This window comes from Nansenia antarctica (assembly GCF_963989245.1).
Source record: "Nansenia antarctica genome assembly, chromosome: 2".
NCBI lineage: Eukaryota > Metazoa > Chordata > Actinopteri > Argentiniformes > Microstomatidae > Nansenia > Nansenia antarctica.
This window is the reverse complement of record NC_137675.1, coordinates 49,868,133-49,885,749: the sequence shown is the minus strand read 5'-3', so window position 1 is coordinate 49,885,749 and position 17,617 is coordinate 49,868,133. Positions and strand designations below refer to the sequence as shown.

Genomic DNA, 17,617 nt, shown 5'->3' with positions numbered 1-17,617 from the left:
ATATAGAAGAAGAACAGGGTGTAACATTCACACACTCATTGTCACATAAATCGACTGAATTATAAATGGTCATTCAAAATGTAACTCAAACTGAGCCACAAGGTGCAACTTGCACTGCAAAGTACTGATGTCATTTATTCTAAATGAGTGAGACCTGTATGAGTGGAAGGATGGAACAGAAGAAAAGAAAAAAAGTAAGTCTAAGTGCACAAAGACAATCAGTAGTAAACCTGTGAAAAAGCAATGTTGTCCAAAAAAAAGCGATACAAAACCCCTTTCATTGTTTTTGTCACACCACCTGGAATTCAGAAAACCTTTTTCACCACATCATCACCAGTCACTTGCCTATACCCAGGTCGGATAAGCGCTGAAACCTGACTTCAGTGGCAAAAACGCATGTTTCTAACGTTAGACCATTGTTAATACGGACTATGATTTGCAAAGTTGAAACATAACTAATTGAAAGACAGATTCCCGCCTACTTTCGAAAAGATACACAAACACACCCCCTCTCATTCGCTGGGAGTCCCCAACTCCCAACATTTAAACCCACTCCAACTCGGACTGCTGAACGTGTGCTGGGATATCCTGGAGGGTCTGGCAAAAGAAACCCGCGGCTTTTGATGCAACTAGGCCTGCATCAGTCTAGAGCGGGCAAAGGAGTCATTTTCCTGCATGTAAACCGTTCAAATATATTTCACCATTCTGGGATGAGAACATGTGCATTTTACTGTAGTCAATAAATGTACAATTATATATAATTTTAGTACCTCTACGGATTCACCAATTTACGCGGTTCCAGTCGCCATCTTTGATATCAGTCAACAACAATGCGTGTCTGTAGGGGGAGGGACTTGACCTGCGTAGCCAATCAGCACAATGACAGTGTATCCGCACTTGGAATGCACAATGCCAATTTGCTGAAAAATCTTCCTACATTGTAGTGTAAGACATTGTATTTGTATCCAATCGTATAAACCAAAACTATGATTTATAATATATTAATAATTAAATGTAAGGTTTAGGACCAGACTGTAGACCCTGACATGCAACCGTTTATTCCTCTAAAAGACAAACCAACAAATATTCAACACATTTTACAAATATTTATTAATTGATTGATTCAGATTGCAACAACCATTTACAACAATGACCATGACTCATTTGTACAACATTGACATACAATACATGCAAGGCAACAGAACAAAGGCATAGTGATACAAATGATGAGACCAGCACAACAGTCTTTTTCTTTATCACAGTAGTACGATCATTAACCAAACAGTCCATTACAAAAACATGTCTCCACAAGAACACAAGTAAAACCACCACGCACACACTCCCTCCCTCCCTTCCTCCCTTCCTCCCTCCCCTCCCTCCATTTACTCCTCAACATCCAGTCGCCTTTACCTATCCCCCAAATTCTGCTTCTGTAGACTGAGGGACGTGAAGCTGGCCAGTAAGTCGGTCACCTCATCCACCTGAAATGGAAAAGCATAAGACATAATGGTCACCTGCAACCAGCATAGCCAGAACAACCTGTACTGTTCAAGTAATCACACAAGTGTTCACATTAGGGTTGTTGTGTGGTTCTGAGAGTGACAGTTCAGTCTGACCTGTTCTTTGGTGCGGGTGTGCTGCAGCTGTGTGGAGATGTGCTCCAGCCTCTCGCTGGCCTCACTCTGGCCCATCACGTTCAGGTACTCCCTCAGCATCTGGATGATCTGACCCAGGAGGAAAGGAGAGAACCTCAGCAAGGGGTCAGGTAACCCAACAACATACATGTGGAAATGATCATGAAAACCTTTGTCTTTTTCCAATATATTTAAACATATGGGCATTTGATCTTCATTTTAACAATATTGAGAGATGGAGGTAATATAAGTAAACCAATAAAACATAATTTAATAGAAATTATTTGTAAAATGTAATTAATAGAAATGCTATTTTCTGGTGAGGAAAATGTTTATTACATGTATTACTACTTAACTACTAAAAATAGAATCAAGTGTACCACATCAGGTGCAAATGGTTAGAACATTGTTAGAGAGGATTTTGGAGGAGCCTGTCTTATTTAAACCTCAGACATTTAGTTTGCTCTTGACTGTTGAAGTGAGTTTTATCACCATGGTGATTTGGTGAGATCAAAACAGCTCTCTGAGGCCTTCAGAAAGAAGGTTGTAGATGCGTATGAGTCAGGGAAGGGATTTAAAAACATTTCCAAACAATTAGAAATCAGCCATTCCACTGTCCGGAAAATAATTGTGGATAAAAGTGGAGAACATTGAAAACAACTGCCAACATAGCCAGGTCAGGTCCTAACAAGTTCAGCCCAAGAGCAGACTGCAAGATGCTTTAAGAAGTTTCCAACAATGCTAAAATGTCATCACGAGACCGACAGGTAGCTCTTGCCACAGCTGATGTTAAAGTACATCTACCATGTGTGTGTGTGTGTGTGTGTGTGTGTGTGTGTGTGTGTGTGTGTATAAAGTACATCTGTCTGCACAAGTTTGATTTTCATGGGAGGTGTGCAAGTAGGAAATTCTTGCTGTTAGGGTTAGAAAAAAACTATCATGGCAAGACTACAGTTTGCCAGAGAACACCTACACAAACATGAGGATTTCTGGAACAATGTGCTTTGGACAGATTAATCCAAAGTTGAATTATTTGGGCACAGTAACAGAACACATGTTTGGTGAAAACCAAAGACAGCATTTGAGCACAAGAACCTCAAACTGTGAAGCATGGGGATGGAAATGTCATGGTTTGGGGCGGCTTTGCTGCGGCAGGGTCTGGCCAGCACACCATAATCCACTATGACTTATTTATTGTATCAGAGGGTGCTTGAGGAAAATGTGAGACCATCTGTCCAAAATGTGAAGCTTAAGCGGATGTGGACCAAACAACATGACAATGACCCAAAACATTCCAGTAAATCCACCAAGGAATGGCTCAAAAGAAAGAAATGGAGAGTTCTGGAAATGGCCACGTCAAAGCCTGGATCTTAATCCTGTTGAAATGCTGTGGGGTTATTTGAAACGGGCTGTGCATGCAAGACACCGCTCAAAAATCACACAGCTGAAAGAATTCTGCATGGAGTGGGAAAAATGTTCTCCCAGTCGATGTCAGAGACTCGTAGACAGTTATAGGAAACGTCTAATGGAGGTTATTTCAGCCAAAGGGGGCAATATCAGTTATTAGGGCATAGGGGGTCCTAACTTTTCTTTAGTAGGAATTGGCATCTGTGTTAATTTAGCAAATTAATTACTGCACTATTATTAGTAAATAATAACAGTTATATTTTCATTGTTTTCAATTACATCACCTTTATCTATAGGTATTGTTTGAAAGAAGATAAAATATTGATAAGTCCATATTTCTTAATAAGTAACTAAATATTTCATGGGGTGTCTTAATCTTTTCATGTGGCTGTCCTCATTTTTTCATGTGGGTAGAATGGTGATTGAATAATACTGAACTGGCTTTAGGAGAAAGTAACCCATTTGCCACATATGGATTCCATGTTTGAATGTCTGCTATTATATTATTATATATTTATATTTATTAATGTGAGGGAGAGGCAAAATAACTGACTGAACGAACCAACCTGTGTGACTTCCCCCCGTAGAGTTTCTATGCTCCGTGACTCTCCCTCCTGTAGGATGTTGAGTTTGGAGCGTGCCAGATGCAGGGGGGTCCTTCCTGCTCGATCTAGGGCGTCCACACGAGCTCCTGAGCAGAAACATAACATTACAAATTTGACCCTATATGCATGTGTGTTTGTGCAAAATTAATGAATTTGGATGATATATGAGGAGGTTTTTTTCTGAGTGGGGCAGTCCCACTCATATTTTTCTTTTTAATGACAGATAAAATATAGATTATGACAGGAAGGATGGGTGAGAGAAAGAGAAGGGATGACATGCAGGATATGGTCAGCGCTTAATCCACTACTTAATCCACTACTACTACCTTTTGTTTAGTTTTTTTCCTGTCAACTTTCTCAGGAACTCCATGCTTGCCAACATGTTTTACAGAAAGTAAGAAGTGAATATATGGGACAGATTCATAAAAGCCTCCTACCTCCTTTCAGCAATGTGGTGATTACAGGCACATGGTTGGTACAGGCCGCTGCAGACGCAGATGGAGAAATGATTAATAGATTAGGAAACAAAATACATCACAGTTCTTTCAAGCACAAGAAATTAGATTTATTGCCATCATAAACATGAAGGAAATAGCTGCACTATTATCTATTATCTGCATTCATGTGACTAAAAGAACAATGTTCAATGTGCATCAGCCTGAGATAAAGCACACTCTCCATTTGCTCAGGAGCTGTTCTCACCCAGGTGGAGAGGGGTGTTCTGTTCTTACCCAGGGGGAGAGGGGTGTTCTGTTCTTACCCAGGTGGAGAGGGGTGTTCTGTTCTTACCCAGGTGGAGAGGGGTGTTCTGTTCTTACCCAGGTGGAGAGGGGTGTTCCCAAGGCCGTCACGCTGGTTGGGGTCAGCGCCGAAGCTCAGCAGCAGCTGCACTACAGAGCCACCAGGAGGAGAACGAACGCAGGGAAGCAGAGAGAACGTAGCGTTAACTCACAGACACACTGATGTGATTATTATTGGTTTTGTATTGAATCATCCCAAGATATAAAAAAATAAAATAATTAAAGGCTGACATTAGCCTAAACAATGTCAGCATCTTCACGGTAGCTCCACTGTGTTAAGTAAAACATGTATGGTTACTTCAACTCAGAAGAGAATCATCAAAATGTAATACTCTGTTAGTTAATGGTTCATGATTAGCGCCTGTGTGTCTGACTGACTCTTACCGATGCTCTCGTTGCCGTTGCAAGAGGAGAAGTGGAGGGCGGTTCTTCCTTTGTCATCCGCTGCACAGGGGTCAATCTCATCCTGAAGAAGCCTGCGTACTGGATGAACGTGAGAGAATCGATACATATCAGAAAAAAGTCTGTTCTCTGGTTTCAGCAGCATGCATCTTCATCAGTCATGTCTGAAAGTCTTGTTAAGTCTTGTGATGGGTCCTATAGGCTTGTTCTTACCTGTATCAATGTCGTTGCCATTCGCAGCCTCTCTAAGCCTCTTGACAGCTAAAATGAGAAAGAAACAGGCAAGCTAAAAGTTAATCAAACAGAGGTCATGTTTGTTAGTGGTGACCAATATATCCTAGGCAGGAATCATGCAAGCAGATAGCCTACACATAGTTTGCATGATGGCATAAATGACAACATCCAGATAGCTTTCACACACAATGTTGCCATTCAATTGAGCTTGTTTGATCGTGAAATCAAGTGGAGAAACTAAGTTAAACTAGCTCTCTCTTCACCTGTGTGTGTGTGTGTGTGTGTGTGTGTGTGTGTGTGTGTGTGTGTGTGTGTGTGTGTGTGTGCGTGTGTGTGCGTGTGTGCGTGCGTGCGTGCGTGCGTGTGTGTGTGTGGTCAGAGACTGGAGGACTCTTACCATAAATATCTTTTCCAATGGGCCCCACATGTCGCCGGACTCTCCCACATCGTCTGGCTTTACTCCCTCCTGTCACCTTCCCGGACCTGCTCGCCGCTGCTGCACCCGCCCCCGATCCTCCTCGACTGGGTTCCCACATAAAGTGCAGGTACCGAAGTTCTCGCTGCTCAGCGGTCTGCTGCTGCCCTGTTGGACCCAGTCTCATAACACCTTCCCCGAATCTCCCTGGCATCCCAAAGCCGACAGCAGCCGCAGCAGCAGCACCTCCGTCCATCCTCTCGTCGTTGATCTTGCTCAGCTCTCCCTCCTCCTTCTCCTCCTCCTCCTCTCTCCGTGGTCCATTCTCCACCGTGTACTCCCCCTCGGAGCTGGACCGCTCCTCATCTGAGACAGTTGCAACGATCGGACTCCAGCCGTCCATGTTGACGTATGGCATATGGACAGTCTGGTTAGGTGTTTCTCTTTTGCCAATGATTCTCGCTCGACTAGGCTAATAGGAATACCCGGAAGTATAGTCATTTATGTAAAGGTCCACAACAACACGTTAAGTTGGTTTATTTCTTCCGTTGGCTTCCATCGCTGGCTCCTCAATTATGTCAAGTCAATACAGGACACTATCCTACACACAATGATTCATGCCATTTTGGCTCATATTTCTATTCTTTGAATGCAGTATGGATCCCCTTTTAGCAGAGCCAAAATGTCTCCCATTTCACATTTTCCACTCACAGTGAGTTCTAGTAAAAGGCGCTCCCGTTGTACAGACGTTATTCGACGAGCAATAGTGACCAATCTGAGCCAGCGTTGTTACGACACACCCCAAAAGCAACCTATAGTATCCATCTGCGCGCATCAAATCCATCACCCGGAAATGTGATGTACCATACGTCATCATACCGCGCCTGCATATTTGCATAACACATTTCCGGGTAATGGATTTGATGCGCGCAGATGGACCCTACTCAAAGCAAGCAGCTCCTCCTACTTTTGTGGTCAATCAGATTTCGGTGCAGTGGACACTACTGTCAAACATCTCTATGATGTACTGTAACACATACATCTCTAGATTTACCTCTGCTGCAGAGATTGTAGGCTGCAGTAACAGTTATTCTTCAGTCTCAAATGGTAGAGAAGAGCTGTACAGTGGATAAGTAATTTGCCTGCCAACATAAAATGCAAATAAAACAAACAAAATGATCTTGTTCCATGTTAACATGTATAGTGCATCATTATTAAATACAAGTTTGTCCAGAAGTGTAAACAGGTGGCCAAAATTAGGCACTATTGAGTTATAGTTTTTTTTAAATCTTTCCAGGTGATAAACATGAAAAGCATTGATGAATGATGAAATGGAAACTGTTCAGATACATACACTTTCTTTAATGTCTGTTAGAACACAAAATAGCACATAAATAACAGTAGGCCTACACAAATAGTATAAAAAAATAAATAGTGCAAAATTGATCATTTCTGCATAGTGAAACCCCAACCCATCACCCACTTACTGTTTACACACACATTTCAACATTCAAATCTACATGTATTTCTTATCTTATAAAAAATGGCACAGTTTAGTATGATATGAAATATCTTTTTTATGGAATACATTGGAATGAAGGGTGAACTCTCTCAATGACCTAGAATGGTATGGTTGTTCAACCAAAAGTATTTGGTATCCATAAGGGGGACATTATCATGAGAGAGAGAGAGGTAGAGACATCTTGGGACATCAAAAGTCTACAGGCATATTTTTGGGGGGATCCTCGGGGGTAAACAATCAGAAGTCGAGGTTCATGGCTGATGACACGGCTGCTCCGGCCCGTGCTAGGTAGTCTGGGAAGGACGGGTCTGTGTCTGGGGAGGCAGGGTCTTGTCCAGCAGGCAGGAGCCCAGCCTCACGGGCATGCTGCCACAGCTTACTGTTACCCATCACCCCCTGCTTCCTCAGGTAGCCCTGACGACAAAACAGGGGCGGCTTGCGATTGGTCAGGGAAAAGCGAAAACAGGACTCTGGAGGGAGAATTACAAAACAATCGAAAATTAGCGACACAGTAACCAGCGTTGTTATTTTGACCTTGTGTGTACAGGAGCATACTGATACACAATTAATATAAATTCTAAATCCACAGAGACATTGTGTGTGATGAATATAGATTAGCGTATTTGAATAAAGATTCTCCTTCATGGAAATTTGAGACGAGGTACCTGGGGCACGTTTACCCTATTATAATAACAATGATGTGTGCTATGACCGTAGATGAAGTGAGGACACGCTGTACCTGCGTAGAAGGCCCTGAGGTCAGTGTGGAGACAGTGTTCCAGGAAGCGGCGCAGCGGCTGGCTGTGAGAGATAGGCCCGTCCCACTCCGTCAGGAAGTCCTCAATCATGTGGTGCACTGCCCTGGGCCGCGGCAGTGGCCAGCCAATGGGGCGGCGTCTCACGTCCCTCTCTGAGCAGAGGGATGGAGAGATGACAGGAAGATTATTTAAGTATATTAAGGCTCCGTAAAATGCACATTAAACATTTATAATTCACCTTTATAGGCTTCAGCCTATGTAACACAAATATTCTTGTGAATACTCTTGTGAGTGTCACTAACACACCTATACCAACAAAGCTATATTGACCTCTTTGATATTTGTCTACATTTTACATTTTAGGCATTTAGCAGACGCATTTTATCCAAAGTGACAAATTATCCAACAAATACATTATAACTAAAACTAAGTGAATCATCTATCCATCATTATGGTTTTCTGCCGAAGAGACCTGCCCCCTTTGCAACACCATCAATGCGAGCCTCCAGCACATCCTGACAGGCTGCAAGACAGCGCTGTCCCAAGGCCGCTACACATGGCGACACGACCTGGTGCTGAAAAAGCTGGCAGAGGTGGCAGAGTCATGCAGACAGGAGGCAAACAGCAGACCTTCCGCTCCAGACAGACATCCCATCCAGTTTGCAAGGGCTGGAGAGAGAGTCAAACCCTCCCATCAGAGAGATACAGCAAGACTCCTCGCACCGGGTAGTGAGTGGACCATGAGGGTCGACCTGGGGAGACAGCTCCAGTTCCCCAGGGAGATCGTGGAAACATCGCTCCGACCAGACCTGGTCATGTGGTCAGAGGCTTGCAAGACAGTCCTTCTGGTCGAACTCACTGTCCCTTGGGAGGGTGGTTTGGAGGCAGCCAACGAGCGGAAGCGAGCCAAGTATGCAGATCTGGCGGCGGAGTGCAGGGAGGCTGGCTGGAAAGCCGTTACGTGCCCTGTGGAAGTGGGGTGTAGGGGCTTCGTAGGTTCCTCAGCTGCTCGCCTACTCCGTGACATAGGATGCACAGGAGCAAGGCATCGGAAAGTCATGAAAGAGCTGGCTGAGGAGGCGGAGAAAGGCAGCTTCTGGCTGTGGCTAAGAAGGAAGCATAAGGGTTGGGGGGCGAACAACACCTAGGGCATCAGCAGGGGGTGGCAGGGAGAGATCCCTGCCATCGCTCCGCCACCAGGAGATGTACTGGGGTTAAAGGAGCGAAACGTCAATGACTGGTGGTCCCCAGCTGATGACCCAGTTAGGCCCACATAGGTGTTCAGTGAGGTGTCACAGCACACCTGTTCTAAAGGCACTGTTGGAGGTGCGTCAGGCAGCAATGCCCAGCAGGAGTACCATCACCTGTATCATGATTTTCATCAGACATCATAAGAAAAATAAATCTATGCCAGGACCAGCAGCCATTGGGAGCCACAGTGCTAGAAGAAGAAAGAATTTGTTTTGTTGTTTGGTTGTTTGTTTGTTTGTTTGTTTGTTTTTGGTGTAAAAAGGTCAGACTCACCAGTAGGAAGTGTGTGGTAGTAGTAGAGAACAGGGTGGAGGAAGTTGGACCTCCAGGCGCGGGTCCACTCTGACTCTGCCCTGCCCGGCCCCAGCGAGTCTGTGCGGTTCAGTCCGTACTGCATGACCAGGACCAGCAGTCCGTGCTTGGAGACCTGGAGGCCAGACAGAGAGGAGAGCTGGGGCAGGGCCTGGACGGGAAACTCCTCCAGATACTCACAGTGAGAGCTGAGGGAAAAGGAAACAACACAGGATTATTTACAGATGGCAGAACAGACACAAGTGCACCCAGTGAACATAAAGAGGGAGTTTTCATGGTTTAAAGGAAATCAGGACCAGAGAGAGGGAGATCTTGAAAGAAGGCCTCTGAGACAAGGCAGACCATGGGGAAAGACAAAGGGTGATATGCGACTTACCCTCGTAATAATATGACATCCCCAAGAACCCCAAACATTTGGTATGATCCAGAAGCCTCGTTGACCCGCCTCAAAAGCCAGGATTGCAGCTGACTGGTTGACAGTTTGGTCGTTGGCCAAGAGTTGCTATGGTAGCGCTGCTCAAGCACCCGATGTACAGCACGCACTATGGTCGGAAATAAAATAATGTACAGTACTGTATTAATGTCCCGTAAATACATGTGAACTCAATAGTCACAATAACAATCAGGGTTCCCACACCTTCTGAAACATCAAATTCAAGTACCTTTCAAGGACTTTCAAGACCCAATTCCCTTGTTTGAGACAGATCTAGATGAGAATGTATATAATAGGAACTATCCGCTCACAGACAACAATTAAAAAGAGAGGCTTGAATGTGTGAACACTAGATGGTCTCTTGCCTTCTCTACCACAGCACAGCAAAACAATATATTGTGTAATATATATGTGTAAAGTTACTGTGTAAAGTTAAGCAATACAGAGACTTATTTACGAGTTGACAAGCTAAGTAACTCCTTGTTTATTTCCTTAACACAAAACATGTCGCAGAGCAAAAACATTACCGTGCATGAAGCGCATGACCAAATGAATAGATAAATAACCAAAAACACATGACTATAAAAAGTGCAGATACAATGCATCTACATACAAACAAATAACAAGCATTCAGTATTCAGATTTTCTCAGCCCAACCCATGAAATATTACTTGATTACTGTTGTATTCTTGTTACCTGTGTAGCGGAAGCCGTGGACAAACCCCCCTGCAGATGAGCGATAATCTCGGGAGTGTGCAGCAGTACCCAGTACAAACAGGCCTGGGGTGCCCCGCCCCTCATACCAGGCTGTCACCCCCGGCAACCGCCCTCTGGCACCTTCGCTGCTTGGTGGGCGGGCAGAGCTGGGGAGATTATCCATATAATTAGGACAAATGACCGTTATCTTACTGAAACACCTCTGGCGTCTCCTTAGAAACGTATGAGATAGAAGAGCAGCCATTTCCATAGAAAACTACAATTTGTCACAGAATACTCTCTAAACTATGTTGAAGCCATGTACCAATTAGTTGATGCAAAATAATATGACATGAATATGTCAGTCCTACGTTTGCTGTTCCCAGAAAGTGAGTATGGTTAGTATTCTGTATCACATATTTTACAAGGCTAGCATACATATGACTTCATTCATACCCATCAAATATGCTGAAATTAAACCGGAACCCCAGGCAGCGGATCACGCGGTCGTAGGGCTGTCGGAGTGAGAAGTTGTCGTTGTGGTACACGGGCAGGTTGGCTGCTGTGACCTTTGAGCTGTTCTTCCCGTCCTGGTTGTCCAGGAGTTCAGCTAGCGTCAGGTACAACTGGCCACGTTTCTCCTTCCCACTGGGTCTGCCCCTCTTCTTTCTGCCTGACCGCCTCCTTTTATCCTCCTGGTTTCTCACAATAGCAATGTCCTCCAGGCCTCCCTCCACCAGCCCGTCCAGGGACTTTAGCTGGTAAGTGTCTAGCAGCTCATTGTTCACAGCTCTGAGAAAGACAAAAATAGCCCAGTCAGCAGACTGAATGGCGTCTTAAATGTCCGCCGTTTGGTGTGGAAAAGCCTAAAAGGGTAAAAGTACTCTCCAGTCTAAAACAACTGTAGGAGTTAAAGGAATAATACTGTTATGAAGGCCCACAATTTAGAGCCAGTTTAGTTTCCCCGAATCAGCCCTATTTTGGCCCTGTTATTTCCTTTATTATTTTCCATATTATTCATGTACGTTTTCATGAATGTGTATGTATTGTTATTGTAATGTTTATGTATATGTTTAATGACGTGGTATATCCGGGGTGTGTCCGTGACCCGGATGCTGTGTCCGGTTGATATATATAGGGACGGAAGTGCTCTGTGCGTCAGTGTGATGAGAATCAGAGTGATGAGAGTAACGAGAGTGAGAAGAAGCAGAGAGAAGGAGAAGTCGATCTAAGATGGCGGAGTCAGTAACACGCACACCGTGCTGAAGCTGAAGACCTGAAGGGTGATTATTGAGTTCACAACTGTGATAGCCCGTTTAGCTGTGTCCCCGTTAGCCAGCCTTGCCAGCAGCCGGCTGCTAACGTTGGACCAAGCGAGACCCAAGCTGGACAGAGACGTCGCCTCCACGAGTGGATTGCGACCGACCGCTGACTCCACCGGAGCTTACCGTGGACCCCCGGACCTGAGCCCTTCACACCTCGTCGTGGACTACGAAGAAGCCCCTTTCCCTTAGAGTTGCTACGTCACCCCCCCCTTTGTCTGCTACCTTCCTCGAAGCACATGCGAGCTCCAACCAGGCCTCAACGCGCTCCTTTCAGTCCGGGACTCTAAGCCTGTTCAGGCCAGATACTGTGAGTGAGTGAGTGTGTGTGTGGCCGGCGGGGAGGGAGTATATTTGGGATGTGTATAATTTGTATAAATAAATGTGTTTGTTCATATGGGATACCGTTACTGTGTGTTTAGTCGTCTGTTAGCTAATGTTAATGCTAATGCTATGCTAATGCTAATGCTAACGATAGTACTGCTAGTCTAAAGGGTTGCTGGCGCCCCCTGCCTGTATCCTCCTACACTGCCTATTTAGCTCAGAGTTAGTTAGATAACCAGCCCTTCCTAAATTCTACAGTCCTTTTAGCTACTCCCTGGTTACAAATACATTAACACATATCATTGGGAAAACCAAATGAGACTAGAAATTACTAAGGGACCCCAATTTGTTGGTCGAATAGTGTTGAAGAGTACAATACAATACAAGAATACATGTCTGAATACTCTACAGAATATTTTTTTATTGTACCTGGTCGTTAACAATGTTTTTGCGATGCAGTATTCAAAACACCCATTGGATTATGCCTCATCGCATCTATTAAAAAATATTACAGTTAAAATGGCCGACTTTGCTCACTGTTTTGCACATGCAAATCGGAGCCCGATACCTGAAAGGAGCCTCTCAGTACCTCAGGTCTCCGACGTAGTGTGTCTGCCAGGCCAGTCGAACCGGGCTCGGGCTGTAGAGATGGATCCGGCTGGCTCTGCCCAGGATGCTCTGAGCCGTTTCGAATGCAGAATTGCCTTTGCCCAGGATCAGCACAGCCTGGTCCTGATACTCCTCAGGATCCACAGGGATGGACTCATAGCCCTCCACCAGGTCAGAACCCACAAACTGGACCTTTTGAGGATCCCACAGCCCCGTGGACACCAGGAGGACTCTGAGAGAGAGAGAGAGAGAGAGAGAGAGAGAGAGAGAGAGAGAGGGAGAGAAGGAGAGCAAGAAAACACAATAATTTTGTAATTTGATAGTCATGAACATTTAGCTGGAGAGAGGAAAGCATCATAAGAATGATATGAATAGAGGAGAAACTATCTACCTATATCTAGTTTTGCGTTAGATGGAATATAATACCGGCACGTATAGTCCCGCTCATGTTGATCAGTCAGAACGTAGCTCCTGCCTCTGGAAGATTCCGATTCGGAGGCCCTTATCTTTCCGATGTCCACGCCATACTCCACCCTCAGCCCCAGCTCCTTCACAAACATGGAGAGGTAGCGCGGGAACGCGTCCGCCTCCGGGTAGAGCTCCCTGCTGACCCGCTGAAACAGCAGGTCAGGCCTGTCACTCAGGAGGGAGTTCCAATCGTGGCGCAGGTTGAACTCTCGGTTCCGCCTCCCGGTGTAGATCTTGTTAATGCTGATGAGTTTCCTGTGTCGGGGGTATCTGTCCCCCAAAAAAGAAGGAAGCAACTGTGTCGAGATGTTGCTGTCTTTCATAAAGGGATACATCTAACACGTTAATGTACTGTCTACTTATGATCATATTGAGAGCCGAGGGTTGTGGGTGTGTAAAGGCGAGCACTTACATGTTAAAGAAGCTACCTGGGCCAGAGTTCCTCTCCAAGATGATGTAGTCTCTCTGAGCCTTGGAGAGGAAGTGACCCATTTGAAGACCCGCGGGTCCAGCTCCGAGCACACAGTAGTCATGGTGATGGGTACTGTTGTGATTGTGGTAGTCATCAGGGAAGCCGTGGACCGGGGCGATCAGGAGGGCAAGCCAGAGAGAAAGGAGCGTAGAATCCATGACCTATGAATGAGCACAAGACATGGTATTGGAGACCAATTGGCACTTACCATAGATGGGAGATGCTCATACTCTACATAATCTACTCTCACAATAAGCATTGGTAAAATAAATTGGTTTTGAAAGCTGCAAAAACATCCACCAAAAGCAGCAGTGTATTGCAGAAGGTAGCCAATGCAAATCTTATGCAATACTTGCGCATACTGATGCAAGTCGTTTGAAGTTTTGACGCATTTGTAAAACACAGAGGAAGACTAACAATAAACAGATGAGGGCATGCAACTCAAAGCAAAAATAAATAGCAGGCCTTCATATGTGTATCCCCGCGCTCGCCCTCAAACTCTACCCCGACAACACGATTCAATGACAGATGATGCAGCTGCACTCGACCGCTATTTCAGAGGCGCTCCGCGGATCCAACGAGGATAACAAGTGAATAACACATGGGATGCCTTACCTTTCACTGCGCAGTGGATCCCGCTCGTATAAAACCATCTGATTTTACATTTGGTCGGGATATAAAACTCTCTAACAACTTACATGTTGCCAATTTATCGGGTTTCATAACGGGTGCCTCATCGTCTGGTACTACTACAATCCAGCATTCCACAGCTTCTAGACCAAAAAAAAAACGTCGTGCACATAGCCAATAAGAAATTCTATGTAAAACAGAAGGCGTGATACAATGAAAAAAAGCTTGGGTTGAACAAGCATCCTTGTCCGACTTTGATAAATCAATGTGTCAATATATCAAGCACATAATAAAGTGCTTTTTCTGGACATTTAAATGCATAAACACTCTTCGGCGATGTCGAATATCTCCCCGACTTGACTTGAGAAGAAGAATTATGCGAAACCAGCAGCTCGACCCAATGATGGCGGAACCATCCGCTAGGTGCCCACTACCCTGAAAACCGGGGGACTAATAACAACGACGGACAAGGAAGTCGAGTTTTAGAATTCATCATGACACAAACATACTGTTAGTTAGCGATGAAATGTAAATTGCTTTTTTAACTTTATGTGTGTGTTACTTTGACCCATTGATACATATACAAACACAATTTAATCTAAAGACAAACGTCATTATCTGCTCTCAGTCAGTCAGTCTGCTGAACGATCCTCCATTCATCTTTAACTGCTACTACTAGTCATGTGGGGAGAGATCGATCAAGCCGTTAAACCGAGGAGCCCACCTGCCAGCCTTGAAGTACCTGCTGCCTGTAGACTAGAGCCCGAGTCCCGCGGGTCGAGTAGCTCTGGCACGGCGAGTATTGAAGAAGAGCAGCAGTGGAACAATGAGGTGAGACTGGGACAGTCACAGTGACATGCGTAGCAGCCAGGTGAAAAATGACATCGACCAAGCAACCAATGCATTGGCTAATGAGCATAGCTGCACCCTAACTATTCGTGTGTCTGTGTCTGTGTATGCGTATGCGTATGCGTCTGTGTCTGTCTGTCTGTGTGTGTGTGTGTGTGTGTGTGTGTGTGTGTGTGTCTGTTTGTTTGCTTGCATTTGTGATTCCAGACCGACCTCAGCGGTGTGTGTGCCATGGTGGAGGCAGTGGCAGTGAGCGGGACCTCGGTGAAGAGCCAGCAGGTGGATGATGCTGAGCTGACTCTGGCCCAGCGCAGAGAGGAGCTGCTGCAGCAGTACAGGACCAGGCCCCTGGTCTTTCTGGAGCGCTACCAGGCCCACCTGAAGCCCCAGCACCTACAGGCTTTCTCCCACCTGGGTTCGGACCCCCGGGCCCAGCACTATAGCAAAGAGGTGCAGAGACGAGCCGCAAGCCGCACCAACAAGACCAGGGTCCGCAACAAGCGCTATGCTGCCCTCAGGGTCCTGCAGAGAGGTGAGTAGCACTAGCATCCCCCCCAGCACCAAAAAAAAGTTTTAGTAGAAGGCGATAGGGAGAAGGTTTTTTCTTCTATCAGTGGCCCCGGGCCCGAGCTAGATTACTCTTCCTGCAACGAATGGTGGATTGCTGATTCACATGCTTAGTATTCAAATGTATTGATTGTAAGTCGCTTTGGAATAAGGCGTCTGCTAAATGCCAAAAATGTAAATGTAAATGTAAATGTAATCCGAACCCCTGGTGCTCTGTGGTGTCCATAGACAGCCAATCATATGTGATGTTCCTCATACCCTCATACCATCTCTACCCCCCATCTCTACCCCCCCCCCCCCTCTCTCTCTCTCTCTCTCTCTCTGTCAGAGGGTCAGTATTTCAGTGAGGAGCAGATGCGGGTGAGGGAGCCTCTGCTGTATGAGCAGTACATCGGCCAGTATCTCACTGACGAGGAAGTGTTCGAGCGCTCCCAGGTGGCCATGCAGGGGGGTGGGGGGGGAGAGGGGGGAGGCCCCGGGGGGCTGGCCGACCTCCTCCTCAGCTCCTACCAGGAGAGGCTGATCCAGGGCCGACTGCAGGAGGAGCAGGAAAAGGAGGAGTGCGCACAGGAGGAGGACGACGATGAGGAGGAGGAGGGGGGTGAGAGAGGAGTGTGTGCATTGCACGCACACACACACACACACACACACACACACACACACACACACACACACACACACACACACAACCTTTTCAATTCAGTACAACTTGATTAATTCTCAAAGGGGTTATTATAAATATTTGGTGACATCTAGAATATGTCTATAACAAAACTAGCACAACCATCATGGCTCTTTGAGACAGGAAGTATACGGTAAGACAGGCTCCCTGCTGGTCACCTATAGAGCTACGTATGACTAGTTAGCATTAGCTTCACACACTGCTTCCCTGTTGCTGTTAGCTGTTAGCTTCTGACAGTGAGTGAGTGAGGGCGTGGCTCTGTTCCCAGTGGGCAGGTCGAGGGACGCCGATTGGGAGCGCTCCCCGGAGGAGAAGGCTCTGCTCAGGGAAGAGTTCATCAGTCAGATGCACCAGCGCTTCCTGGACGGCAAAGACAAGGACTTCAACTACAGGTCAGTCTCTCTCTGCTGGTGTTCTTCTACAGTCTGTTACAACTGTTATTGCTGTGTTGCAGCGATGTGTGTGTTTTTGTCTATAGGGTGTCTTTGTATGTTTGTACCTGTGATGTGTCGTATACTGTACCATGCTGCCAAACATGTTAATGTGACATTCCTGTATGCAGAAGCTGTTGTGTTTGTATTGATGTGACCCCCCCTGTCTTGAAAGCATGTTTGATACAATACATTTTTGTTTCCACAGACAATAAAGTATCTAATCTAAACGTGTGTGTGTGTGTGTGTGTGTGTGTGTGTGCGCGTGTGCGTGTGCGTGTGTGTTGCAGTGAGGTGGATGAGAACCCAGACTATGACAACCTGGACATCGTGACTAGAGATGCAGAGGAGAAGTACTTTGATAATGATGATGACGAAGAAGAAGAGGAGGAAGAAGAGGAGGAAGAGGAGGAGGAGGAAATGATACAATAGTACAACAGACATTATGTTTGACACTATTGGACTGTAAATATTAATACATCTGTAATCATTTCTGTAACAGCTTTCTACTTGACGTTATCAATATCATCACCACACTCATTTAAGTGTCTTCAAACCTGGTCTGATTTTGTCTGCTAAATGTAAAACATGTATTGTAAGGTTTGCATTTGTATGGCTTAGAATTGGTGTGTGTAGAAATGGATCTAAATAAATAAATGATGTACCGGTATGTCTGTATTCTACTCATGATGATGATGATGATGAGCTCTCATTGGAGAAAACCGCCCAGACAGGCAACCAGGCACGTGGAGGTGACAGAGGAGCGGCACAGAGCGCCTGCGCGAATCAGTGCT

The 17,617-nt window shown here is 45.5% G+C and overlaps 3 protein-coding genes across 3 annotated transcripts; 1 reads left to right on the top strand and 2 right to left on the bottom strand.

Moving 5' to 3' along the window:
* Positions 1 to 1,238: 1,238 nt before the first annotated feature.
* ankrd54 (ankyrin repeat domain 54) lies at positions 1,239 to 6,116 on the bottom strand. Its single transcript, XM_080524063.1, has 8 exons — positions 5,480 to 6,116; positions 5,062 to 5,109; positions 4,831 to 4,929; positions 4,465 to 4,536; positions 4,084 to 4,131; positions 3,608 to 3,732; positions 1,617 to 1,724; positions 1,239 to 1,481 (listed from the first exon to the last, which is right to left on the bottom strand). Exons 1-8 carry the CDS (start codon positions 5,913 to 5,915, stop codon positions 1,407 to 1,409), a joined length of 1,011 nt encoding a protein of 336 aa, XP_080380189.1. The 5' UTR covers positions 5,916 to 6,116; the 3' UTR covers positions 1,239 to 1,406.
* Positions 6,117 to 7,256: 1,140 nt separating this feature from the next.
* On the bottom strand, positions 7,257 to 13,822 carry foxred2 (FAD-dependent oxidoreductase domain containing 2; the record flags this gene model as incomplete). Its single annotated transcript, XM_080524053.1, has 9 exons — positions 7,257 to 7,489; positions 7,759 to 7,929; positions 9,302 to 9,528; positions 9,717 to 9,882; positions 10,470 to 10,636; positions 10,926 to 11,261; positions 12,705 to 12,956; positions 13,151 to 13,462; positions 13,605 to 13,822. The coding sequence occupies 9 exons, from the start codon at positions 13,820 to 13,822 to the stop codon at positions 7,257 to 7,259; spliced, it is 2,082 nt and encodes a 693-aa protein (XP_080380179.1).
* Positions 13,823 to 14,827: 1,005 nt separating this feature from the next.
* ccdc97 (coiled-coil domain containing 97) lies at positions 14,828 to 17,391 on the top strand. The gene is made up of 5 exons (XM_080524062.1): positions 14,828 to 15,125; positions 15,351 to 15,675; positions 16,039 to 16,311; positions 16,661 to 16,784; positions 17,114 to 17,391. Exons 1-5 carry the CDS (start codon positions 14,976 to 14,978, stop codon positions 17,253 to 17,255), a joined length of 1,014 nt encoding a protein of 337 aa, XP_080380188.1. The 5' UTR covers positions 14,828 to 14,975; the 3' UTR covers positions 17,256 to 17,391.
* Positions 17,392 to 17,617: the final 226 nt, after the last annotated feature.